At 46.5% G+C, this 27,533-nt stretch overlaps 1 protein-coding gene and 1 long non-coding RNA gene across 2 annotated transcripts in view; one reads left to right on the top strand and one right to left on the bottom strand.

The window, feature by feature from the left end:
• Positions 1-12,488, top strand: part of CDHR3 (cadherin related family member 3) — a 68,791-nt gene extending 56,303 nt beyond the window's left edge. The window contains exons 13-19 of the mRNA XM_027539683.1: positions 329-500; positions 2,039-2,289; positions 4,264-4,445; positions 6,534-6,547; positions 8,024-8,055; positions 9,700-9,748; positions 11,485-12,488. Of these exons, the coding sequence (XP_027395484.1) occupies positions 329-500; positions 2,039-2,289; positions 4,264-4,445; positions 6,534-6,547; positions 8,024-8,055; positions 9,700-9,748; positions 11,485-11,789 (1,005 nt within the window). The 3' untranslated portion in view covers positions 11,790-12,488. The remainder of the gene's footprint in view (positions 1-328; positions 501-2,038; positions 2,290-4,263; positions 4,446-6,533; positions 6,548-8,023; positions 8,056-9,699; positions 9,749-11,484) is intronic.
• The window catches only part of LOC113891544, a 59,987-nt gene extending 34,562 nt beyond the window's left edge, over positions 1-25,425 (bottom strand). Inside the window, exons 1-4 of the long non-coding RNA XR_003510792.1 lie at positions 24,971-25,425; positions 6,568-6,765; positions 4,279-4,423; positions 458-566 (exon numbers count right to left, since the gene is read on the bottom strand). This is a non-coding gene — a long non-coding RNA (uncharacterized LOC113891544). The remainder of the gene's footprint in view (positions 1-457; positions 567-4,278; positions 4,424-6,567; positions 6,766-24,970) is intronic.
• Positions 25,426-27,533: the final 2,108 nt, after the last annotated feature.

The following is a 27,533-nucleotide window of genomic DNA, read 5'->3' as shown; positions in this document are numbered from 1 at the left end:
CTGTGGAAATACATTATTATGTATATTATCACACATGCATGTACACATAACACATACATGATAAAGTTAATAACACAGGACTTGGAGTAAGGTAGACCTGAGTTCAAATCCCAGTTCCACCACTCACCAACTGAATGAATAGCCTTAGGTCAATTACCTAATCTCCCTAAGCCTCAGTTGCCCCATCTATAAAGTGGGAATAATCATATTATCTATCTTGGGTGAGGTTAAACCTCACTAATTCACAAAAAGCACACAGCCCAGTGCCTGGCACACAGTAAGGACTAAATGATAACTACTTCACAAGGCCACTTTCTTGCTGCTCTAGGTTACTGTGAACATCATTGAAGAAAATGATGAAAAACCAATTTGTACCCCAAACTCATATTTCCTGGCCATCCCAGTGGATCTGAAAGTTGGCACAAATATTCACAACTTCAAGCTCACATGTACTGACCTTGATTCCAGCCCTAGGTCTTTTCGTTACTCCATTGGCGCAGGTATGATATTGATGTCAGTGTTCCTGGATCCTTGCTGAGGGCTCCTGGTGTTGGAGGCTGCAGCAGCTGTTTAGGTAGAAGGGGTGGAGTCAGAGTTCACATACTGATCTGGCACCGTGTGAAGGATAGGCTGTCTTGAATGAGGAAAGCAGGGACGAGGGGTCTAATGGTTCTGGAACCCCTCTTTCCTCCTTGGTTCCCCCTTCTCACCTAATTCTTCCCAGACTCCCATACTTAGCTGCCCAAAGGCCCAAGGAAAGGTGAATCCCTTTGATGGTGACTCCACACCCTCCTATTCCCAGCCTGTTGCGTGATTCATGAATCAGATTAGTGTAGTTAAAAAAATATTTTAGTTCAACTCCTCCCCCAGCTCTTTTGCTGCAAGCTTGTAGTGGGGGCAGGGGATCCCAAACCTCTCTCTGGATAATAATAGATGAAATAGATTAAATGCATTTTGAAATGTGTCCTCAGGAATTCTCTTCTGCTCCATTCATTTTCTCTCTTTAAAAATATACCATTGTGGGAGAGAGAAAAAAGAGCACCCCTCAATGGAAATGAGACCAAAATAGCTCATCTAATGAAGTGCTGGGGCCAGAGATTTAAACCCAAACAAGCAGAGCAATTTCACGTGAGAGAGTAAAAATCCAGCTCGGCCACCCGCTGAGCCCTGGCAGAGCAGGAACTCAAGCAGCAGGAAGCCTCTCGAGCAGGCTGTGTCACCAGGGGCAGAGCCTGCCTGGAGACAGCAACTGCAACTGCCAGAGATAGAAATAATCCATACTGAGAACCCTCCAGGTCTTTACAACGGGGCACTTCGCTGCTAAGGGAGTAAGAATTGCATCATCCCTTGCTCCATTTACTGGTTTTCAGTCGGTAACGGGTCTGGAGCCACCGGAGGAATGAGCAAGGGCTGCTTGGGAGGGGCAGCCTCTCTGCTCTGGGCTCCTGAAACTGTGAGCCTGCGGCCCCCACCAAGGGAGGGTGGAGGGAGGCAGATATGGGGACTGCAGTCCCTGCCTGAGCAGGCGGTACCTTCCTTTTGGGGACTCCAGGGTCATCTGTCACTGGTGTGACCAGCCACGTTCCATGAAAAGCGTGGAGTGAATTTGGCCTATGGCTAGGGACCGTGCCCCCTTCCTTCTTGCTGCCCACTGATTGGTCTGAGCATGAGTTACACATGGTTACTAAACGAATGCTGACAGTGTCACTGACCGCACCAGGACTGTTAGGTTTCTGCCTGACACTCAGCAGCACGGCGGCCATTCTCCTGAGATACATGTGCCGGTGCCCTTTTCTGCTCTTGTTTTCACTGCAGCCAAGCTGGTTGTGAGCAACACAACCAGATTTCACTCGTGAAATCTCTGGAGCAGTTAAGGATCATATTCTGTTATTGACCCCACCCTAGTACATCAGAAACAACCTACATCTGCAGTGTGGATGTTTAAGGAAAAAGACTGGATGGGTTTTTTTTTTTAAACCTTTATTTCTCATGCTCTTTTCTTCCTTTTCCCCAAATCCTTGCATCAAATCTCATTTAGGCAACATCAACAGTCATTTCACTTTCTCTCCCAACGCTGGGTCCAATGTTACAAGCCTGATCCTGGCGACTCGCTTTGACTATGCTAGTGGGCTAGATAAGATCTGGAACTACAAACTGCTTGTCTACATAACCAATGACAACTTGCTGTCCGGCAGGAAGAGAGCTGGGGCTCTTGTTGAAACCGGGACCGTGACACTGAGTATTAGTGTCATTCCTCACCCAACCACGATTATCACCACAACTCCCAAGGTAAGGGCTCTGGGAGCTGGACTTCTCAGATACATCCCCTGTGATTGATACTGGTGGGGCCCTCTGACCTAGGAGAAATATGGGATGGACTGAAAAGACATGAAGTGTTAGGATACTGACAGGACCACCAACCATGGATTGGATAGGATTAGTCACTGGGTGGTAGAAAAAGATCCGGGTGAGACCTTGGGCTTAGAGCACCATTAACTTTTCCTAATTTATGCAGACTTGTGAAAGATCAGGTATTGACCATCCAGAGTCCTGTGACAAAGGAGCCAATATTCATGGACATGCTGCCTTCACAAGCCCCTCTGCTTGCTCCTAAGAGCCATTGCGAATCATTGTCCACGAGAGCGGCTAAGCTGCCAGATGCCCTTCTCTACTTCTTTTGAAGAGTCATTATTTGCCAAACTGTACTCTACTCCCCACCCCGACCCCAAAAAAATTCCATTCATTCAATCTGTAGATACGATAATACCTATATTATCAAGCAAGCACTTAGGTAAATAAGTAAAAAATGATCTCTGCTTTCGTGGAGCTTATATTACGAGTAGAGGTCAGTGGTTCTGAGTGTAGTCCCCAGACTAGCAATATCACCATCACCTGAAAATTTATTAGAAGACCAGATTCTTCAGCCCACCCCAGAACATTAAAGTTATACCTCTCCTGACCATGATCATCACTATGACCTCCAGGGAAGAATGCTGAAACCTGGAATTTCACATCCCCAGGTATACTGGATGAGAAACTCTGCAGATGGAGTCCAGAAATCTGTGTTTTCAATAAGCCTTTAGATTGCACCAAAGTTTGAGCACCTCTGATTTAGAGGGGGAGACAGATTACAAGCAGGGATGCAAATTAATAAACTAATTACAAATTGTCCTAAACAGTAGGAAGAAAATAAGCAGGTGCCACAATAGCATCAGTGTAATAAAGGAGGGGAGAGTCTTAGAATCTGACAAGAGGATTATCACCCCTGACTCCTTGATCAACTGGCTTCTATTCATACAGACTCTTTTGTCCCCTTTCCTCCTGCTCCTAGTAAAAGTTGTGCCCCTGGCAAGCAGCCCCACAATTGGAGTACACAGAAGGAATCAGAACCTCAGAAAGCAACCTATGATAGGTGTTCAAATTCTGCTTCTCCAAGTCTTACCAAGAGCTGCTCAACATTCCTCTCCTCTCCTTCCAATGAATGGAGGCATTAGGTGTCCTCAAGGGCTTTCAGTGATGGTAGGAGCCAGTTGGTGCCTCTGAATAAGGAGCCGCCATCTTTCTGGGACTTATTACACAACCCAGTTGTGACATCCCCCATCTGGAAATCTCTATAACTTGTTTGTTATCTGTCTCCCTCTCTGGGAAGCAAACACTGAACTTGAGGTCTCACTGTGATAACAGCCTGCTCAGCTGGCAATGCAGCTGGTAGTGAGTGAACACTGAGAAGCCTACAAAGTATTTAAAAAAAAACAAAAAAACAACTTTCATGGCTCATGCCTTTCCAGTGAAAGACAATGGCTATATTAGTCCCTAGATTATGCCATTATTTGGGAGGGAAAAAAATGCCAATGGAATTTTTATCTTTGGGAAAGGGGAAGAGAGTGAATGAAATTAAGCCTAGAGTTGCTTCCCAGTTCCCTACATTTGCTGGGCTTTGGTCTAATGGATGATGTATGGTGGTTTAGTTGCTAAGTCATGTTTGACTCCAGCGACCCCATGGACTGTAGCCCTCCAGGCTCCTCTGTACATAGGATTTTCCAGGCAAGAATACTGAAGTGGGTTGCCATTTCCTTGGATGATGTATGGCAAGACTATAAATAAGGTGATGGGTTAAAGCAGCTAGAATGATGAGCACACAGATATCAGATATTTAGAGCAAGAACAAAGAGCAGAATGAACACTCAGCCACCCAACATGAGAGGGTGCTGAAGTCAAAGACACCACCAGCCCCCACTCACTCTCCTGCTTCTATCATTCAAGCCAAGGATCACCTACCAGATCCTGAGGAAGAACGTGTATTCTCCATCTGCCTGGTATGTGCCTTTTGTCATCACTTTGGGCTCCATGTTGCTTCTGGGTCTCCTGGTGTCCATGATCGTCCTGCTGGCCAAAGCCATCCACAGACACTGTCCCTGCAAGACTGAAAAGCACAAGAAAACTCTGTAAGTTGCCAGTGGGCTGGGTTCCTCCCATCATTTCCTTTCAGAGGACACTGCTTCTGGTGATGTCTGGAGAAGAAAAGGTAGACAGTTCAGATTTCTCCACAGGGTAGAGAGGGTGTCTGGAATGAAGGAAGCAAACAGAGATATAGGGAAGGCATCCAGCTCTCCTTGTCCTGGTGGACCTCCTTCACCAAACCAGACCTGAAAACTCTTCCTTTGCTTTTCCCTGGCACCTGCCTGTCCTTGATGTGTTCTCAGTGAAATTGGGGTTTCAACTTCTTGGTAATCTTGCCCTGGATAAAAGCTTCAAAAACAAGGCCAGTCATGAGTAGCAGTGGAATATGCTGTGCTGTTATTTGTGGAATATTTAAAGAATGGGATGGAATTAGAAGCATGAGAAACTAATAAGGGAATTAAGCTTTTGGCTCCAGTGACTCAACTGGGCTTTGGTGTGACTAAATAATCATTTTTCTTTTGCACATGGCCCTGATCCCTCCCTCTCAAGGGCTGTAAACGCAGGTCAGCTTCTTCTCCCTTGGATCCTCACCTGCTCACTAATATGCCTCTTTCAGTGATGCTCTACAGAGTGTCTATTACCAGCTAAAGGGAGGTACTAGAGTGAAGTGCAGAAAGCATTGAATTGTTATAAGATTCTCCAGAGTCAGTTTCTTGAGTCTCAGTAGCTCTTACAATGAGAACACGAGGGTTTCTCAGCCTGTGCTTTGGAGTCAGATAAGGCTAGGGTTCAAATCTTGGCTCTACCATTTTCTGGGTACATGGTTTTAAGCAATGACAACCTCTGTGAATCTCAATTTCTTTATTTGAAAACCAAACAATTAAATGAGCAAATGCAAAGGAAGCACTTAGCACTGTTCCTGATGTCGAGTAAATGCATAATACACACGTTTTTAAAATCTTGTTGCATGATTTTTCATGGCTGAGTCCCAGTGAGTACAGGACTTCAGATTCCAAGTTTAGCTCTACACTCAAGTATCTTGTGGTATTGGAACCTCCAATTTTGGAATTTCTCACTGGCAAAAAGAAGGGGTGATAAGATACATGCATCTTTTAAAGGTATTTTGAAGATTAACTAGTACTGTCAAATAATTTTAAGTCTATGGATGAAAGACTGTATAAAAGTATAAGGTATTAGCATAAAGATGTGCATTGCATTTTGCCATATTTATTGGGGACATTCGTTGCTATTGGCAACCTTGACTTCAAGGTAAGAAATCCCTGAGCATCTGCTGAAATTAAAAAAGGCATTTTTATTTGGACTGTACTCACAAATTGATTTGAGAAAAAAAAAAACTGGCTCCAAAAGAGTGATGCTTAAGCTTGTAAGAATGGTGGTGCTCTGCAATGGGATTTGGGCAGAAGTTCTTAAAGGAGGTAATCCCGTAGACACTGCAACTCACATGCAATTTATGGTTAAATGTGCACCTTGAACCTGGTTGCTTTCATTTACATTTGAAATATTGTTTTCAACAAGGTTGACTTAAAAAAAGGAAAAACTAGCTGGTGATTCAGATTCAGACCTGGCCTCTCTGGCAATTTGTTGTATCATAAGGCAACCAACATTTGTCCAGTAACAAAGAATAAAATTAAGGTCACAGAACTACAGAATTCAAGATTGTTACGGAAGGGTATTAACATCAAGCGTCCAGCTCTTCATGTTACAGAAAGCCAAAATTTAACTCCTAGTCGCTGAACCTTCCCAGGGTGAGCCACCCCTTCTGGTCAGATGGCTGCTGGGGAAGAAGCCCAGCCAGGAAGAATGGCCCGGCCGTCTGATGGGGGTGGTCATGGCCCTCCCTCAGTGTGTCAGAGGAAATAGAGTCCCTGAAGTTCTAGAAAGCAGTAGTTTTCAAGCTCATCAAGTTCTCAGAACCTCCTTAGTCCCAACCCAATAGTGATGAAGCAGGGCTGGGAGTCCAGTCTTCACTTTAGTCCCCAGCCCTGGTCCTTCTCTTAATCAGACTCTGAATCCTGGGGGACATAGTTGCCCAAAGGCTTCCATGTTGTCAAGTGTAAACCAGGGCAGAATGCTCTCGGGTTAATTCTTGTCCACCCTTTCTCCCCTCACAGGGTGAAGAAAGTAGGTACGTATGATGTTAGTTACCTTTGTTTGCTGCTCTTGTTGTTTTTTTGCTGGCTCTGTTGTACTCTTGGGTTGGCCAAAAAGTTCAATCAGGTTCTTTCTCTAACATCTTGTGGAAAAAACCAAACGAACTTTTCAGCCAATCTAATATATAAAAGCACTCCAACTTAGTGGAAAATCAGGGCACAGTCCTGTCTTGGTGGTTTTCTGCCGCATCATCTGTGGATGAAATGAAACAGAGGTCACACGCAGCTGGAGGGAGGGGAGGGCAGGACGGGCTGCAAGGGGCCTTTGGCCCACTCGGATCTCTCACTTGGTCCTGCCTGTTCCTTACTGAGTCTCCTCCCGTCAGTTCAACATCAGCATCTAAAGGTCTGTTCCCCACCAAGCAGGTCAGGAATGAAGAATTCTCTGTGGGTTAAACACAGAATCTATGCACTGCCACACACGGAGGGGACAGCTAGTGCTCCGTATTAGACCAATGTCTCTTTTTTTTATGGATAAATGATACTTTATTCTCAGAGTGTAATGGATTTGGTCATTTTCTCATGTTATTTAGGTCAGGCTAGTTAGAAATGAGGGCTGGGTACAGTCAGATGCGCTGGGAGACCTGAGTGATTTCAGGGCATTGGTGAATAGAGCAAGGTCCATCTGAGGAGAGGTCACCACTGCCACCAAAGCTGTGGCCTCAGGGAGAATCCAAGCTATGGGGAGGGATGGGCAAAGACCTGGAAAGAGTGTTTTTGATAAGCGGTTGTTCTGACCACGCCAGCCATTGGTGCATGCATCTGACATGCACAAGGGGTGTCTAACAGGGTTAGAAATTCGACTGCAGTAGTTAGTGATCATATCAAATGAGATCGTTGTAATAAACGAGAGTTTCCATAAGCTCTCATCCTAGTTACTTTTTTAAAGGGGCATAAGGATGCAAAGAATCCTCACACAACCAATGTAGCAACTTCACATTTCTTATTTACCTATAAAGCCATTTTGAGCTTCCCAGTGGCACTAGGCTGCCCTGGTGGCTCAGACGGTAAAGAATCTGCCTGCAATGCAGTAGACCTGGGTTTGATCCCTCGATTGGGAAGATCCCCAGGAGAAAGGCATGGCAACCCACTCCAGTATTCCTGCCTGGAAAGTCTCATGGACAAAGGAGCCTGGCTGGCTACAGTCCATAGGGTCGCAAAGAGTCAGACACAACTAAAGCGACTTAGCATGCACGTACAAAGCCATTTAAAAGCTAATTTCTAGTAATAACAATAACATGGAAAAAGAATTTTTAAATTGTTTTAATTGTGTATGATGTGTGTGTGTTTCTGAGAAGATGGAAGGCTGTCGACAAACATGTCTAGAGACAGAAAATTCTTTGCTGTGCCTGCAATACTAAACTCAGAGAAGATGAGGTCTCATGGTGGAGGTAGAATTTTAAGGTCAATTTAGTGTCCAAGAAGCTTAACTTCTGTCCTCTTCCCTGCAGAAATGAAGAACACAAAGAGAGAGGTCATGGTGGTAAGGACAGCTGACCCCTGGATACCTGGTGGGGGGAGGGTGGGGTGGTAGGCTCGCATCCTCCTCCCAGGCAGCCCTGCCACAGCCCCGTGGAAGTGTTTATCATTCAGGGAGATGCCTATACGTGGCCACTGGAACTGATTGCTGTGTGACGAGCTCCTGATAGAATTTGTTCCCTCCACTGAACTTGTCTGCTGATATATTTGCAGAAGAACTGGATTTCATAAATATTGAATAGTGGTGTTTATTATCCACACCACTTCTCCAGGAGAGTGAGCTGGGGGAGGTGGGGAGGAACTTAAAGACCAGAACTGGTGCTTCAGCCTTCAGTAGGATTTAGTTTTGCTTTGCTTTTCCACAACCTTGTGGGAAAAGTGACAGAAAAAGAGTAGTGTATGGGGTTGGGAATGGCTCTCTCTGCTTGGCCATGTGACCTTGACCTTGGGGATCCCTCAGCCTCTTTAAGCTTTAGATTCCTCATTGGTGGAATGAGATAACAGGTGGGGAAATATTGTGAAAACTGTGACGACTTCATGTAAAGGCAAAGCATTACAGGATAGCTGGGGATTTGCCTCTTCACCTGACCTCTTTGTTTTTATTTCACTGATCTGATGCACCCCATGGGAAGTGACAGATTTTGAAGGTGACCACTCCAGGTTTCCCCAGCCCCTGATAATAGGATTCTGTTATGACCCAAGACCCATGAGTTTGGGAAATGATATGTGGGACGAGGAGGAAGTGCTGCTTATAACTACCAGTCTGTGTACAAACAGAAGGAAGAGGTGATCCCCTGTCTCCTGGATCTTATTGTGATGCCACACAGAGACTGAGAACTATGTACAATGAAATTCATCGATTAAATAAATCAATTCCCAAGACTGTAAAAAGTGAAGCTTCTGAGCAGATCAAATGGATGAAAGCCATTCCTTCTCTTTTCACAGCAGGGAGTTGTGGGCAAGTGAGTAGGTAATGGCTTATGTGATGAAAACAGGAGTGGAAGGCCCACTAAACTCCAAACACCATCCTCGTGAGCCTGCTGAAGAGTGGCATCATGGAAGGGCACTATGTGAGGGGTGGGGGTGTTTCTATGGGCAGAGGTCAGATCCTGGGGGGCAGCACAGAGTACAGATCTGGGGAAGAAAAAGGCCTGGAGCCCTAGGCTTAGGTGAGGCAGGCCAGCCCCAGATGCAGCGTTGCACTGGCCTCAGCTCTGTGCCTGTCCTGAGTATAACATCTGCCTGGCAGATCTTGGATGATGTCGACCTTGGCCAGTGTTGCATGGCATTTCTGCTCTTCCTTCTGTGCAGCTTAGATAGAATTTACTCAGGATGCTTTCCTACCCCCAAGTCTGCATTAAATGGCTTCTTCCCACCCCCTGCCCAACGACCCCATAGTATCCTATATTCTCTCATCATAGTCTTCCTCACTGTATATTGCAATGCCTCTTTGTCAAAGGCTCCTGCTTGACTGCAAGCAGTAACCCCCCTGCCTCTTCACCGCTGTGTCCCCTGCACCTAGCACAGCACCTATGGAATAAATAAATGTCAGGTAGGCCCTGGGTGAGGAATCTGGGCTATAAGGAAGAGCAGTCTCGCCTGGGAGGAAGAGTGTAGAGCTGTGCTTGAAACTGTCTCTTTTCCTTAGGAAACAATGCAGATGAACACAGTCTTTGATGGAGAAGCCACAGACCCAGGTAATTACATGGCAGTGCTGCCTATCAGTGGGCTCTTCATATTCCAGGCTGATAGAATCATGGAGGACCCTGTCCGATGTCCTGCTCTTCACTCAAGTCTGTCAATCCACTTGGTTGTGGTGCCTACACAATGCTGACCCTTCCAGGCTTCCCTATAACATGAGATCAGCTCAAAGCAGAGCTGGCTGGCTGATTCTCAAGCATACGATCTCACGTGTGAGGCCTCAGAAGATTTCTACCTAGAGGCTCCCCGTCAAGGACCATGCCTCTGTCTAGCCTCCCTTTCCTGAATCACAAACCAACTCAGGGAATTTGTGAATTCAATAACCCACTTTTTTTTTTCTGCTTACTGGGACTCCATCTCCCCCCACCCTCTTCCCCACTCCTCCTATCCTTTCTGAATGCTTCTAACACCATCCTGTTGGTAATGAGAGATATGGAGAAATGGCAAGCTTGGCTTCTTTTTCCCCTTGATCAGGGCCAAGAATTTCTTCTTGGTCGGCAAGATGAACATAAGGTAAAGCTGGCCTCCAGAGCTCTCATCACCCCCATGAAATCAGCTCCAAATTTAGCTCCTTTACACACATCCCTTCACTTACAAAGGCTCAATTATAGACGTGAATAAAGGGAAGGAAACCAAATTCGGGAGGCAAGTGTGTTGGCTTCCTGCCACCCTCACATGTGAACGGCTCAGCTCGGTCCTCCTCGGAAGGAGGATGGCTCCTCTCCAGGGGAGGCTGCTGCTGCTGCTGGAATTAAATTTCCCTCTATTATTAGGTACTTGTTACCATAATGTGCCCACATTAGCATAAGTGCTGGTGGGATCCTCTGCCTAAGAGGCCACTCGTGCTGCAGGAGCAGGGGCACGCTGGAAACTAGATCTTCTGGGGCAAAAGCCAGGAAGGGCCGAGGCTGTTCTCCTGCGTCTGTGTTTTTGAGAGAAGGAAAAAGGAAGAAATGAGCCAACTAGACTAATGTGAACAAACACCAATTAGCGTCTGCTGGCACCGACATGATAAAAATGGCTCCCTTGCATCATCTCAAAAGAGGCCAGATTTGTGGGTCTGTGTCTGTAAATCTCTGCTAACATAACGTAAATAAAAATCAAAGTTTCTTTTCTTATTTGGTGGGTTCCTGCTTATAGCAGGGATTCAGGGGGTCTTTTTAAACAAACAAATCAGAACGTAATGGGTAACTCCATGAGAAAATAGACCTAATGTATCGGAAGCTCCCATCGAGTTCCAGACTTCTGTGGCCTCTAGTCCTGCCACTGAGGTGACCTTGTGAAAGTGTGAATGTGGTAATTGCTCAGTCGTGCCTGACTCTTTGCAACCCCATGGACTGTAGCCCACCAGGCTCCTCTGTCCATGGGATTCTCCAGGCAAGAATACTGGAGGGGCTTGCCATGTCCTTCTCTAGGGGATTTTCCCGACCCAGGAATAGAACCCAGGTCTCCTGTACTGCAGGCAGATTCTTTACCATCTGAGCCACTGGGGAAGAGACTCTCTTAAACCTTTCTTTCTAGGGAAGCATTGAGATCTGCAACCCGAGTGGTCAGAGCCACGTAGCTCAGCTCTTGGAAAGGGCAGGCTGTTGCAGCTTGTCTGTGTTTTTCACAAGCCTGCTTTCCTTCTTTCTAGCTGGGGGTGAGATGAGAGCTGAGTGGAGGGGGGAAGCAGAGAAGCACTTGGATTCCTTTGTTTATATATTGGTTGTGTATTTCTTTTTCCCCCTAGTTACTGGGGCAATATATGAATTCAACTCAAAAACTGGAGCCAGAAAGTGGAAAGACTCCTTAACCCAAATGCCAAAATGGAAAGAGTCCAGCCCCCAGGGAGCTGCTCCAAGAAGACCTGTCCCTCAGGAAGGGACCAGGACACCAAGGAGCACTGACAAGGAAAGAGATGGTCTGAGCATCAAAGTCCAGGCTGAGGATGCAGGCCTGGGGCCCAGGAGCCAGGACAGCATGCCAAGCACCCCAAAGAACAGAAACTCAGCCTTCACGAGAGGGGCATCCCCCAAACGGCACCCAGAGAAGTGAACTAGGCAATGCAGTGAGCGAACTTGACTGTCTGGATGCCGCTTCACCTTACATTCTTCAAGGGCAGAGTGGGAGGCAGAAAATGTAGGGGATCCAGGGTCCCAGAAGGAGTGTTTGACAAACTTTAAACAGAAATGGGTTTGATCCCAGAGTTGCCTTTTTCTGAGATGGCCCAGGAGTGGTTTTGCTCAATCATCTGTGCCTCTGACCAGCTGGACTGTTAACTTGAATGTGGACTTGTGTTTCTTCTTCGTATTGACTCTAGGAAGCCGCATTCCATTCCATTCACCCTCGGGAAGTGCAGGAGACCTGCTGCCTAAATTCTGAGGGCTACCCTCCCATCTGGTTCCACATTTTTTTTTTCCCTGCCTTAATTTTGGTGTCTCCCAGATTTCTTCACTGATAAATACAGTTCAACACCATTGTAAATCACCTCTAATCTTTTTCTAAAGAGGCAGAGCAGTGGGGAAAAAAGGATGAATAAATAATAAGTTGTTCATCTGGAAAGAAGAAAACACACTAGATACCTTTAATTCCTTCTCATTAAGGTAAAACTGATAAAGCAATAAGACGCACAGATCTAAGGCACTCAGCTTGATACCATGTAGACTCCTGCCAGAGGCAACCACTATTTGGGTCTTTATTGTCATAAATTACTTTTGCCTTTTTGGAATTTCCTATAAATGGGATTACACAGAACACACTCTTTTGTGTCTGGCTCCTTTTACTAAGCATCATGTCTGTGTGTAACCATCCATCTCTTCACTGTATATCTTATCCCATTGAGGGAATCTACCACATGTCATTTATCCATCCCACATTTAGGTGGCTGCTCCCAGTTTTTTTTTTTTTTACTATTATAGATTACAGCACAGTGAACTTCCTTTTCCACATCTTTTGGTAGCACAAACACTTGTTTCTTCTGAGCCTATTCCTAGGAGTGGGATGGCCAGAGCCCTTGCTGGAATCTGAGGAGTCTCAAGTTGGTGGCCCCAGTTTACGATTCCACCGGCAATGATGGAGGGCTCTGATTGCTTTCCTCCTTGGTCAACACTTGGTGTCGTCAGTCCTTTTCATTTTAGTCACCCTGGTGAAAATTCCTCTTGAAATAAAGCCACTCTTTTTTGCAAAGCTAAAACAACATCAACCCTGCAACCTACCTGCCCAGCTACTTCTCTACCTCCTCTTGAGGGAGACCACAGGACTGAGTAGAGACACAACGGGAAGCCCTAGCCATTCATACAGTTGAGACATTCACCGTGGGCACAAGCAATGATCCAAACATAAAGCCTCCCTGTGATGGAACAGAAAATGGAAATTTTCAGTGTGTGCCTGGTAGAGGCCAAGTAATCCTCACCTTCGCTCCATGTCCTGCTCCTTAGCTGCTGTGACCACAGGAAAGGACTAGATGAGAGTCCACTGGAGCAGTACCCACTTTCCCGGTTGGGGTAACAGATGAGAACTCTCCCAGGCCCAGGATGGCCTGTACGAGGCAGCCAGGATCCATCTTGCAAATGCAGAACTTGGGAGGGAGCAGCTGCACTGTTTATTGTGTGCCTGCTGTCGTTGGTGTGACTTCTCAAGAAAAAGAAACATTTAGAAAATGCCCCATCCTGGCCTAGAGCAAGTGTGATTTATTAATAAGGGTTGGTTGCCAGGGAACTCCCTTGAATAGGTTTAAATTTTGCAAAGAAGGCAGAGCTGCTCATTTGTGGAGGTTAAAGTGGGTGAAGTGGCTGATTACCCATTTAAGACTCGGCAAGTCTGTGGGGCCCCGAGTAAAAGGCCTTCCTCAGAAGCTCTCAGCCTCAATGTAAGTAAAATGAAGCTCCGAAAAGGCTGAAGGGGGTGCCTGATAACTGTTTACGAGCCCATTAAGGATGATTAAAAGGAGGGTGGCAAACAGCTGTTCTCCCTTCTCCTGAGATGACAGGGCAGGAGGGGATCGTGCTTCTTGGACAGAAAGAGAGATTTAAGTTAGGCACAGGGAGGGACCTCTCGAAGCCCAGGGTCTGCTTGAAGAGTCATTTCTCTCCCTGGTGATGGGCAGGAAGACTCGTCTTCCAAGCCCCAAGATGTGAACACTGAGGAGCCCAAGATATGGGTCAGGAGTAGTACCAGGAAACTTCTGCCAAAAGAAACTGCCTTTTTCTTTTGCATATTGGACTATTCAATTAGGGGCAATCAGAAGTCTCAGGTCTAGGACTAGATTATTTAAACCAGGTTTGAAAAATAAATTACCTGAGTAAAATCAAGCCAGGGACCATTGCTGCTGCTAAGTCGTGTCAGTCGTGTCTGACTCTGTGCGACCCCATAGACGGCAGCCCATCAGGCTCCTCCATCCCTGGGATCCTCCAGGCAAGAACGCTGGAGTGGGTTGCCATTTCCTTCTCCATTGGGAACCATGTAAAAGTTCTCTCACATTTCTTTCCCAAGGACTTAATCACATATAAATTTATTGTATCTAATGTTGACTTGCCTGATTCTGAGTCATTAAAAATTAAAGCAAACATGTTCAGAGGTCAGGTCACAGAGGGATCCACTGAGGGATGTGGAAGCCCATGGTGAATTCTGAAGTTGGAGCTTTCCCTCGTGTTCAGTAGGAAGCAGGGTCTGCATTGCTGTCCCGTTTTGTTCAGAGCACGTGTGAAGAAAAACTGGGCAATGAGGCTTACGCTCCTTATAGCCCTGTCTCACATCTGTAGGGAGAAGGAAATGGCAACCCACTCCAGTATGGAAAATCCCATGGATGGAGAAGCCTGGTAGGCTGCAGTCGATGGGGTTGCAAAGAGTCAGACACAACTGAACGACTTCACTTCCCTTCACGTCTGTAGATCTATCATTTGCCTTTTTGTGTAATGTGTTTTGTAATGGCTGAGAAAATTAAAGCAACCAAATAGTGAATCTAGAAAATGATGGCTATTGAAACTTGGCATTTCTGATTTCAAATTTACCGTGTGTGTTTACACCTGCCATCCATTCAGTAAATGTTTACGGAGCAAACACTATGTGCCTGGTGCTGACTCGTTGTCACACAGCAGCCCCAGGGCCCTGCCCTCTCGGAGCTTACACTCGGCCTGCTGTGGCCACAGGCAGCCTGCTGTGACCCATCCTCAAAGATTCTATTTGCACTCCCATCCTGGTCTGTTTCTTGGTTCCTTGAGTGTTCTATTTGAAAGATAAATTAACCCAAGTCTGGAATTTCCTTTTTGGAAGAGGATATATTTCAGAATCGCTTAAATATTAAAAAAAAAATTAATGTGGGGACTTGTCTGGTGGTCTAGTGGTTAAGACTTCGCATTCCCAATGCAGGGGACAAGGGTTCAATCCTTGGTCAGGAAATTAAGATCCCGCATGTTGCTCAGCTTGGCCAAAAAACCAAATTTAATAGGGAGCCTTTATTAGAAAATACTTGAGATGCCCAAGGAGGGGCCCCAGTCTTGGGTTATCTGAACAGCATACTGCTTATAACCTCTGCATGGCAGCTCTGAGTCAGGTGTGACTTCCTTATGTGGAGGATGGATGTATTCTGAGGCCAGGGAAAAGGTCAGTCACAGGATGGGGTGGGGAATGGGGGGTAGACTCAGATCACCGAGACCTCACTATGTGTATGGGAGGTGAGATGTGGCACCTGCTCAAAGGAATAATACAACTGAGACGATAACCAGTTCTTTGAAAAGACAGCAGCCACTGCTGGCTGCTGCTGCTAAGTTACTTCAGTCGTGTCCGACTCTGTGCGACCCCACAGATGGCAGCCCACCAGGCTCCCCCATCCCTGGGATTCTTCAGGCAAGAACACTGGAGTGGGTTGCTGTTTCCTTCCCCAGTGCATGAAAGTGAAAAGTAAAAGTGAAGTCGCTCAGTCATGTCTGACCCTCAGCGACCCCATGAACTGCAGCCTTCCAGGCTCCTCCATCCATGGGAGTACTGGAGTGGGGTGCCATTGCCTTCTCCGACTGCTGGCACTGAATGTGAAATAAATGAGTTTCGTGGGTAGTGGGCATGGGAGAAAGCAGATGGGGCCACAGCAGTCTCTGAAAGTGTGAGGGATGACCTGGACGCTGAAGGACTCTCAGAGCTAGCTGTGAGTCTGCAGTGGGAGAGAAGAGAATGTTCAGCGAAGGCTGAAGCATTCAGATTCTTGGTTGTCAATCAATTTTCAGCCAGTGCTTGTCCTGTGTCACCTGGGGGTGAATAACCGCAGCCAATATAGAGCCTTCCGGAGGCATGGCAACTATTCAACAAACATTTGTAGAACCGGATAGAATTAAGCAAGGTGACGGCTGGTTTCCAACCTGAGTCATGTAGCAGAGTACATCTTCTCTAACTAGATTTACACAAACGTGATGGTGATCAACAAATAGTTACTGAGTGCCGATTAGGTCCCAGGAACTGTTTTAGGCTCTGGGAAGACAGCAGTAAATAAAACAATGTTCCTAGTGTTAACATTCTAGTGAGGGATGAGAGACTGAATATGAAAATGGACGATGGCCCAACCACATATAAACATAGAACTTGGGCCCACACAACCTGCAGCAACCTGCCTAGGAAAGCAACCCCCTTATCTACAGTAAACAGCCCGGGAAGCCAGCCTGCCATAAGTCAGGCTTGCAGGAAGCTGAATGGCTGTTTCTAGTAACAATCCAGGAAGCTAAACAATAAGTTCTGTAGCTGCTGCTAAGTCACTTCAGTCGTGTCCGACTCTGTGCGACCCCATAGACAGCAGCCCACCAGGCTCCCCCGTCCCTGGGATATCAGCCCCAAATGGCCAGGACTTGATAACAGTCATCTTCCCTAATTTTTATCTCCACTTCTAACTTAGGACCAGCCAGAGAAAACTAAATGTACACCATAGGATGTACTCCCTCCAGTGAGCCCACCGACAGCTTCCCCAGGCTGACAGCCTCCAATCAGAGCACCCCAAGCCTTCTCTTTGTTCCACTACAAAGCTTTCCCATTCCTCTGCCCGCTTTTGAGTCTCTGCCAAGAGTGATGGTGGCTGACTTGCTTACTACAGTAAGGTACAAATAAATATGCTTTGCTTTTCTCATATAGTTAGCCTTTGTTTATTTCCATAGAAATGATAGATAAACAGGTTATACACATGTACATATATATCACATGTATGCATATTTCATATGTATGCACATGTCATAGGTAGATATATCCTTTATGTATAAATATATGATATTTTAATGGTGGTAAGAGCTATTGAGAACTATGAACAAGGTCAGGGTTATGAAGGGTGGGCATGGCTGCTTTAAATAGTGTGGTCAAGGAAGGCCCACAGTTAGGTGAGAGGCAAGTAGTGGAAGCCGGCAGAGTCATGCAGGTAACTGGTAAGACACCCCAGGCAGAGAGTGCAAAGCGAAAACCAAGTTGAGGATTAGCTGGAGGAACAGTGATGAACACAAGAACCGGAGAAAACGCCTTTGCACAGGTGTCTGTGGGAAAGTGGGCGCGTATCTGGAGGTAGGGTTGGGTATGTGTGGTCTGTGGAGGGTATGATGAGGCAGTGAGGGATGAGAGGCTCATCATGTAGGGCTTTGTAAACCATGGTAAAGACTTCGGCTTTCGCTCTGAATGTGATGAGGAGACATGGCAGGGTTAGGGGTGCAACATATTTTCTGTTTTAAATCATCTCTCAGAGTGCTGATTTGAGAATTCACTTGAGGGAGGCAGGGAGCAGGAGTGGAAGTAGAGGGGGGCAATGAGGTGGCTTTTGGATTAATCCAGGTATGAGATGGCAGTGGCTTGGTTCAGGGTGTTGGGCACATGGAAACCTTGAAGAACCTTTTGGAAGGAGTGCTTCAGCTACAAAAGAAGCCCTGAGTTCTCCTGGGCCAATTCCCATCTTAAATAAAGGTGCCCCTGCAGGGTCTAGCCACTCCCTCAGTGGAAGCTTCCAAATACAGTTATTTCACGTAACACCAAACAATGCTTCCTGAATGCAACTGCCCCCTGACCAGGCTGTGAAATCTACTGTTATTGCTGTCTGGAGTGGTGATGGTGGTGGTGGTTGTGGTGGTGGTGGTGGTGTGTGTGTGTGTGTGTGTGTGTGTGCGCACACACACACACAAGCACACTGTGAGAGAGAAGCCCTCTGTATTTCTATGCATTGAACTGAGTCCTGTCAAGATTCCAAACAGGCTTCATAGAAGCAGAGCAAACAGACTTGGATGGCGTTTTCTCGATCGGAACTCAGTGCCCTGCTGTGGAAAAGGTCACAGGTACCTTATTCATCCAAGCCATGCATTAGATTAGCTCACAATCTGAAAAAATACAGTTGTGATTAAAAGCCTTTTACCAGGAGATCTGAGTTGTACAAAAAAACAAAAACAAAAACAAAAAACCTGTGTCCTGTGACTTCCAAGAGAGTCTAAATTCTTAGCAAATTAATTTAGAAGGAAATAGGGAGGTGAGTGTGTCCTAGAAAACTGGAGCCTCAAGATGGGATTTTTGGAGACAGTCACTACTTAAAATGGTATCTCCTACCATTCCTGTGAGCGTGAACCATAATTATCAGTCCTGATTTGGGGTTGGGAGAACATGATCCTTGCAAGTGTTAAGCATGCTTGTGAGCTTTGCAGTTTTCCCGTGTGGTGCCTGCTAAGTGAGACAGGCCCAGTGCTTAGACGAGAGCATCCCGCTGCCCATGTGGGGCCCCAGTGCACTCAGAAGCCTTGTGATTCCTGCAGGGTCCAAACACAATCTGTGGCCGAGGGAGGGAAGCTGGTTAATCTAATTTATAGATGAGGCTCACAAGAGCTCCTCCATTTCCTGTCCTGCCCATCTCATCTGTTCTTCCACAGTCAGAACACCCTCCAAATGATATGCTAAGCTGTCTTTTTTATTTGGTAACACTTTTATTGGTTTTGGGATGTAATTCACATACCAATAAATTCAGTGGTTTTCAAGTATATTCACAGAGTTGTGAAACCATCACCACTATCTAACTCTTCAAGCCCTAACCTACTGTCTGTCTCTATGGCTATTTCATAAAAATAGAAAACATATCATATATGTCCTTTTGTATTATCTGGCTTATTTCACTTCGCGTGTTTTCAAGAATTATCTACGTTGTAGCAGATATCAGGGCTTTATTCCTTTTTATGGCTGAATAATGTTCTGTTGCATGAGTATACCACATTTTATTTATCTACTTATCAACTGATGGATATTTGGGTTATTTCCACCTTGTGGCTATTATGAATAATGTGCACTGGATGTTAGTGTACAAGTTCTTGTATGGACACACTCTAATTTCTCTCGGTTACATACCTAGGAGTGGAAATGCTAGGTCATATGATATTTCTATATTGATCTTTTTGAAAATCCATGACACTCTTTTTCAAAGTCCTTGCACTATTTTACATTCTCACCAGCAATCCACTAGGCTGTCACAAACTTTTGAAATAGACAAATGTTTTAAAATGTTTTCTCTCATCCGTTGGCCCAGGATGTGATAGTGTCGGCCCTTCCCAAACACTGTCGAGGTCTGGCATGAGGAGGTAGCCCATGGTCTGGAGTGCTGGTTGACCTCACTGAGCTTCCTCTGCACCTGAGCAGTCTGCAGACAGGTCTGGACAAACCTCTGGATTGCAACTGTGTGTCTAACATGGGCTGGGTACACTGCTGCTGCTGCTGCTGCTAAGTTGCTTCAGTCGTGTCCGACTCTGTGCGACCCCACAGACGGCAGCCCACCAGGCTCCCCCGTCCCTGGGATTCTCCAGGCAAGAACACTGGAGTGGATTGCTATTTCCTTCTCCAATGCATGAAAGTGAAAAGTGAAAATGAAGTCGCTCAGTTGTGTCCGACTCCTAGCGACTCCATGGACTGCAGCCCACCAGGCTCCTCTGTCCATGGGATTTGCCAGGCAAGAGTACTGGAGTCGGGTGCCATCGCCTTCTCCGGTACACTAGTTACATGAACTCCAAATCCTCATAGCACTCTGAGGATAGCCTGGTTAGCTGCATTTTAATGAGAAAGCTGAGGGGTGGAGAGATAAGGGACCTTGCCCAGAGGTCACAGAGCCTGGACACCAACCTGGGTGTGCCTCCACGGAGCCTATGCTGAAGGGCTCAGTTATGTTCTTTGATTTGTGTTCTGATGTGGAAAGGTGTCAGATAACTGAACCCTCAGACGGATCCTCTGACCAAGTATCTCTTCCCTGAAAGCCCAAGCTGCAGAAATCAACCCTTACACAGGCAGCATCACTACCAGCTTCTGGACCAGCAGACATGCTCTGAGACCGTCCTCTCCCATCTGGCTTGAGCTGGGATCTGAAATAGCCACTGGCCTCCTGCAGCCCTGCAAGCCCAGCGCATGCAGCTTTGGGCTGTGCGAAAGGCATGGTCTATTCTTTGCTCTGTTCTACACATATTCCCTACCAGTCAGCTGCTCAACAAAAGCAGCCTCATCTTGGTTATGAGTATTCAAGTGCTTTCCAAAGACGTTAAATCAAGATCTGGTTCACTCAGAAACAGCCTCCTCCTCCCCAAGGCGAAGGGGCAGCAGTTATGTATGTTGGTCAGCAGGGGCTCTTTTTGCCACTTGGCTTCCTCTGAGTGGTCCAGAAACCATCTCCAATACACTGGGTCCTCTCTTTAAAACCTCCTCCAAGCTTTTCAGAGTATGAGGGCGCAGGCCCTGCAGAGAGCAGCCACAGGGCTCCCACAGTCAGGATTCTGTCCTGTGGCCACCCACAGAAATCCACAACAGCAGTGTGGTTGCTGGAAACCAGGACAGCCCTACCAAACCTGAAGGAGGGAGTGGCCAACTCCACCCATGAGTGGCCTTTTCCTTGAAGACCACAGGACAGTGATCAGGGCATTTTGCCAAGCAAACTATGCTTATCGATGAAGACATCTCCCAGCTAGACTCAGAACAACTTAATCACTGTTGACTTAAGTACAGAGAGGGTTAGAATCTCTGAATAAATACCCCTGGATTTTGTTCCCTTAACACATGACCCTGGTGGCTCAGACGGTAAAGTGTCTGTCTACAATGCAGGAGACCTGGGTTCAAGCCCTGGGTTGGGAAGATCGCTGGAGAAGGAAATGGCAAACCACTCCAGTACTATTGCTTGGAAAATCCCATGGACAGAGGAGACTGGTAGGCTACAGTCTAAGGGGTCACAAAAAGTCGGACACGACTGAGCGACTTCCCTTTCCCTTTTCTTTTCCTTAACACATGATCCTGCCACAAGTTCCAGAGAATGTTTGTTTGAGTGTATGCTGATGTGTCTAAGTGTCCATATAATAATTATTAAAATCACTTTGCATTTATAGAATGCTTATAATGTGGAACATCTCATGGAGTCCTTTGTATTTATAATGTTTTTTAATATAACGCATCTGGAGGTACTCTCTCACTTACCTATGAAGAATTTAAGATTAGAAAGGGTGAGTTACCTCCCAGAGGTTTCAGAGCTAGAAAGTGGCAGAGGCAGGTGGGGTCTGAAAGGAGGTGTGGCTTCTAAGCGCCTTCATGCTGGACGAGGGTCTGGAATTCCGCTTAGCCTCCTGTTGCTCCCATCCCAACACTGCCTTAATCTTGGGGTTGCTTTAGAAGAAGGGGCAAGGCTGAGTGTAGAATCAGAAGGGGAAGGTGAGGTCAGAATGTACAAGCTAGTTGATGCTGGAGCTTGTTTGGATGTCTTGAAATTCACCAGGGCTTGGACCATTCTTCCAGGATGGGGCCCTTCCCATGGAGCAACTGAGGGCTCATTAGTGTCACTGAGCACCAGGTGAGAAAGATAAAAAGGAAAGTGAAGAGGCAAAAAGGGAGGGGGACAACAGGGCTGAAGCAAACGATGAAGAGCAGAGAGAGAGAGAGGGGAGAGGTGGCTGGTGGCCTGAAGACCCTTGCTTGGGAGCCCCCCGCCTGGGGAGCTGGTAGAGCAAGCACAGCCTTCATTCTCTCGCGCAGGGCCAACAAAGGGCAGCTGAATCACAGGATTTCTCAGGAAATAAAAATTCCTAGCACACCCCTGGGGCCTCGGGTAGAAAAACTGACAACGTGTTGATTGAAAACAGACCCAGCTGAAATGTGCCCGCAGCGTGAGGCCGCGTTCTCACAGGTTCACAGCGACACCTAGTGGTCTCTGAGGGCACCTGCCGCCTCCGTGGAAACGATGAGGCCTGTGGTCTGGTATTCTGGGTCTAGAGCAGAAACGTCCTCTTTACCCTAGCTGTCAAAGACCATATTTTGCTTTGTGGAATATGTCAGTATTCTGAGAGGAATTCCACGCGTTCCCAGGAGCCAAAGACCAGACTTCCTACTACAGTCAGTTATGTATATTCAATTGACTGCAGCGGCTAGATTTTCTGATGTGGTCATTATTTATTCCGGTTTAATTCTTTTCATCTATTAAATCGAACTGAATGTATTTAATGGCATTACCTTTAGAAGACCTTTACATAAATGAATTCACCAATTCCAGACATTTCTTTGTTAGATCACGTGTTGGGAAAATATGACTATGCTTTTACATGAGGTCAAAGACCATGGCTTCCATCATCACTCTGATCAATAAGTCTGCTTAAAAATGAAAACTAAGCATCTCTTTCTGAATAATGGCACTTGAACATTTTCATCCCCTTCCTTGCTTCCCTTCGCGCCATTTGAGCTTTGGCTAATTTACTTGTCTGAAGGCTCCCTGGGGGGCAGAGTATGTCCAGTGTTAGTACAATGCCTGGGACATAGTTAATGCTCAAAAACTCTCTCTTAATTGAATGACTTCAGCTCCTGATCAGGCAGTGGAGAGCACAGGAGGGAGGTCAGATAATCCAATTTCCTGGCAAGGGCTGCTATAGGATTCTAGACTCCAGGGGGACTTTATCAGGCCAAGAAGACCCTTGCCTGGCAACTCAGCTTCTTGTCAATGGCTGGGGATGGTCTGTGGTTAAATAGTAGCCCAGGGTGGCACTTGTAGAGCTCTGTGAAAATGCCTATTAAATGCCTGTGGGCTGGCACTCCTGGGAGGGCTCCATGAGGCCATATTTTACAGGGACCATCAAGAGACCCACTGAGGGCTTTCTTTTTGACGAAAAAACCATGAGCTCTGGCAATCCAATCTTACTGGCAAGGAAATACTTATCCCCAAGCTAAATTTTATCTAAATTACATCACCAAATTACCTATGTTAACTGGGTTCCATTGGTCACAAAAATCAGCTACTCACAGATCTACTGGGAAGCCACTTGTGGAAATAAAGAGCATTAGCCCCATTGTGTGATCTCTCCAGAACCCAGAAGATGCAGAAGACCTGACAATTTGGAGTGCAGTATAGTGGATGGGGCTCATATTGGTGCCAGCCCAGGATCATTTGAATAACCTTCCTAAGTTATGGAAATAGGCCATGGTAGGGCCATTGCCTCACTGGGATGGAGATCAGAACTCAGTTCCCCAAATCACTTCTGCAGCTCAGACACAGACATGTGGCCTGGGCTCTGCCAGTTGGATGCAGCAACTTGAAACTTAAATAGAAGAGTAAAAAGCAAGGGAGCAGTTGCCACACAGGACTGCATCTTTGTGATGGGGGAGAAGTATGGCAAGGAGTGTGGAGCCCCCAGAGGCGGCAGGACAGGGAGAGATACTCCCAGTAACAGGAGCCAGAGGCCGTGGGATCAAGCCTGTGACTGGACCAGGGTTTACAGCTGCAGAGCCTCAAGCCCTCTTCTCTAACTCTGCCAGAGAGTCTGTAAGCCCCTAATAGCCTCTCATACATTGTTCTTCTATTTAAACAAAGTAGAGTGAGTTGTTGTTGTTCAGTCTCTGGGATATGTCCAACTCTGCGACCCCATGGACTGTAGCCCACCAGGCTCCTCTGTCCATAGGATTTTCCAGGTAACAATACTAGAGTGAGTTAGTTGTTTGTTAATAAGAACCCTGGTAGATAAATCTGCCATTAAATTATAGTTAGTTTTCATGGATATTGGAATCAGAAAGTCATTCAGCATTCAAGAAGGTTCATGTCAAGAGTTCAAGGATCATTACCTCAGAGAGATTGCAGTCAACTACTTTGTTTGGGGCCGAGGTGGATATCTGGTGTGACCGCCTATTCAACATGTCTCCAGGGACAACCATTTTTCTATTGTTAATTTAAGCCCTGTCTTCTGGTAGTACTGACATCTTGCCCTAGATCCAAAGCTGTGGCACAGGACTCAGGCCAGGCCAATTAGGTTGCTGCTTTTCCCTGGCCTCAGTAATTGGTTCAGGGATGGATACATGTCCCAAGGTGGACCAATGAGAGCCATCCCTGGAACTTGGGCTGTATTGCTAGGGAATTACTCTTACTCTGCTGAGCCTCCTCAGCTGGGGGGAGGTAAGCATGAAACATGAAGCCAGTGCTTGCCATCATGTCAAGTGTGGGAGTTGCTGCCAACCAAAGAATAAACCCTATTGGAGGAAAGCAAGAGTAAGAGATAGATACTAATTTCCAATGGTTTAGTCACTAAGTCATGCCCGATCTTGCAACCCCATGGACTGTAGCCTGCCCGGCTCTTCTGTCCTTGGGATTTTCCAGGCAAGAATACTGGAGTGGGTTTCCATTTCCTTCTCCAGGGGATCTTCCCGACCCAGTGACTGAACTGGGTCTCCTGCATTGCAGGCAGATTCCTTACCAACTGACCTACCAGGGAAGCCCCTAATTTCCAATGATACTGCACATTTGGATCCAGCCAGGACCAAAATCAGTACCATCCTTTAGATTTTTTAATTATATGAGCCATGAATTCCCTTGTAAGTTAATTTGAGTTCAGTCTTTGTCACTTAAAACTAAAAGGGTCCTGACTAATTCCATGGTGCATGTTCAAACACTAGAATTTTTGGCAAGGCTTCAAAGGGATTAAATTACATCCCCACTTATATCATTCACTTGATTACTCTTCAAGCCTGTGTTTTCATTTGAGGATAACTGCTATGGCCCCAACTGTGCTCTGTACTCACAAAACCAAGTTTGCACACACCCTAGGAAACACGAGGTTCCTTTGCCCATGCTTGTCAGTCCACTCTACCTCTCACACCTCTCCCATACAATGTGCCCATTTGCGGTCCTCCCATTCTACATGTTGAACACTTCTCTCAACATTCTGTCTGAGGTGCACTGTTGTAACAATATATATCTTCAGTTACAACAAAAGGCACATCCTCCACCTTGAACACAATATGGTACCCACCTGTGAGGGTAGCTGCCAGCCCGTGTGCACAGGCATTTGGGTTCAGAACCATTGGTCCTGGATTTCCAGCATCAGGGTGACTCAGCGATGACAATCTTCACACCCCTCTTCTAAGTGTGTCTCCATGATTCTTGTCCCGCTACCAGCTGGCTTGTTTTCTCTTCATTTCCAAAATCAACTCCCAAAGAGAGAAAGATCTAACTTGAATGATCTTTGATTCAGCTGGACCACATCTGACAATACCAGTCGGTCCATGCATGGAGGTCCTGGGCCAAGCATCCTCCTCTGTCCAATCACACGTGGGCAAAGGATGGTATGGTCAAAACACGGCAAAGTCTGGATGAGCAATGCCTTGAGGACTCTTCTCTCCTTGGAGGCTATGACCACGGCAGTGTTCTCAGCCAGGAATGGTGTGTTTGGTCACTCCCATGATCAATGTGTCTGGTAACTTCTCCTGTCCTATAAATAACAGAATAAAATCATAATGATGAGGGATGTGGATACTAATAATAACTCTGAAGAACTGGCTTCAGGTTCAGTACCTCTGTTCTTGCTGCATCACACGTACTGGCTGTCTCTGAAAGTTGTCAGCTTTATTTTCCTATAAGCCAAAGGGTTAACTGGGTTTGAGAAACTCTGAGGAGACAGCCTGGATTTAAACACCCCTTTCCCTTGACACAGAGCTCTCAGCTGCTACCCTCATTGTGGGTTGAGTGCCTTTAGATATGTGAACATTCTCAACTCCTTTCCCTAAGCCTGATGATGGCCTACTTCCCCTGTCGCTGGGAGAGGGCTGTGAATACCCTCTGCGCTGGTATCCCACTTGTTTCTAGCTTAGTCTGTGGCATTGCATCAGCCTACTAAGGCCAACTCCAGAACATCCAGCTTTGAGCCAAAGTGCTTTCAAAATAACAAAAGGTTCATACCCGGGAGGCCCATCTCTGACCAGCCACACATATGGAGTACTGCAAGCTCTAGCATTAACTCACCGTGTGATTTTTCAGCAAATTGAAAAATACTAGGCTGCCTCCTTTCTTAGTAAAAAAAAAAAAAATCCATAACTAGCAGGCTTGGCAATGGGAAGGAAGCTGGTGAGAAGGGTGGGCTGCACCAGAGCCCCCCTTGCTTCAACATGGAGTTTCCCCTGGCCTGACATTGACTGTGGTTGGTCTAAGATATTACCCTCTCCCCCTGGACTGACTACTTCAAGGTCTAGAACACCATCAGTAAAGTCTAATTCCTTGTTGTATCTGAAGTTGCCTTAGTAGCTCATTTCTCCAAAGTTGTGGGGTCTTTGTTCATTGTGTATTTAATTCACCAAACAAGGACTCTTTTCACCTTGGCTGCCAAACAGTATCTCAAGTCAAAAGTGGCCTCTGGTCTACATGGACAAATCAAGGTGACTTATTCCCACTCTGGAGGAGATGTGGCTTAGTGGTTAAAGGCATGCACTCTGATATTGGATATACTTGGGGTCAAACATTTGTGACCTTGAGTAAGTCATTTAACATTTTTGTGCTCTGTTTCCTACCCTGTAAGATGGGGATGATGATGCTGTAAGTCTGCCCCATGGAGAAGTGTGCAAGTTAAACAAGATCTTGTACATGTAAGCAGTAAACACCCGGTTTTTTTGTGTGTGTGTGTTTTTTTTTTCCAGCTCAGTGGGATTTTCCAAGGAGACACCAGAACTTCCCCTGGGGAAGTTCCTCTTCTTCTGGGGCTGCCTGCACTTTGAAGCCCTTCTAGGTAAAGGTGGCAGAAACGTCATACATCATAGCAGCCGCTACAGGGTTCTCCTCACAGCTCTGTTCCTCCTGCCTCCCTGGGGGCAATGTCATGGGCTCCAGAGAAGATGGCCAAGGTGACAGCCAACTTGGAACCTGCAAGTCTGGACTGGGGCCCCTCACTGTGTGGGAAGTGTGTTGACCACCGGTGGGTGTGAGTGACCCACCACTCTTCAATCGGGCGTTCTTTTTAGGTGCACTGCTGCTCGATTTCACTGTGCACAGGACTTCAGAGCAGGGGACAGACATGGGGGAGGGACCCCCACCCCGCCTGCCTCCTGGTCTGTGACAGTCACGTGGCTCTGAGAAAGTGGCTCAACCGGACAGGCCCCCCAGGTCCTGGCTCCCAGAAACCTAATCCGGGCTCAGCCAGGCTTTTGTTAAATCGCTGATCTAAGAGTCTGGCAAATCCATTAAGAACAGTATCTGGGAGGATTTCTGGACCAAACAGGGCTCCCAGAATCATCGTCCCTAGAAAGGCTGGTGTGCCCAGCGCTTTGCAGTTTGCAGGGCTTTGATGCGCCTCGGGCCAGTCACAGAACAATTCTGTGGGGTGGGCAGAGTTTAGAGGAGAGAAAATTCCCTGTGGAGTTTTAAATCTGTGAATAGCTTTGAGGTCATCTGCTTCAACCCCTTTGCCAAGTAGATGAAGAGAGGAAAGTCCAGAGAGGGCTAGGTGACTGAGTTAATAGGAGCAAGCAGGGCCAGGCTCACTATCTGGGACCTCTGTCTCTCTCCCACATCAAGCTGCACCTAAGACTGGGAACCCTTGCCTGACC

This window comes from Bos indicus x Bos taurus, chromosome 4 (genome assembly GCF_003369695.1).
Source record: "Bos indicus x Bos taurus breed Angus x Brahman F1 hybrid chromosome 4, Bos_hybrid_MaternalHap_v2.0, whole genome shotgun sequence".
Lineage (NCBI taxonomy): Eukaryota > Metazoa > Chordata > Mammalia > Artiodactyla > Bovidae > Bos > Bos indicus x Bos taurus.
Note: the sequence above shows the minus strand (reverse complement) of the source record. Positions and strands in the feature narration are given on the sequence as shown.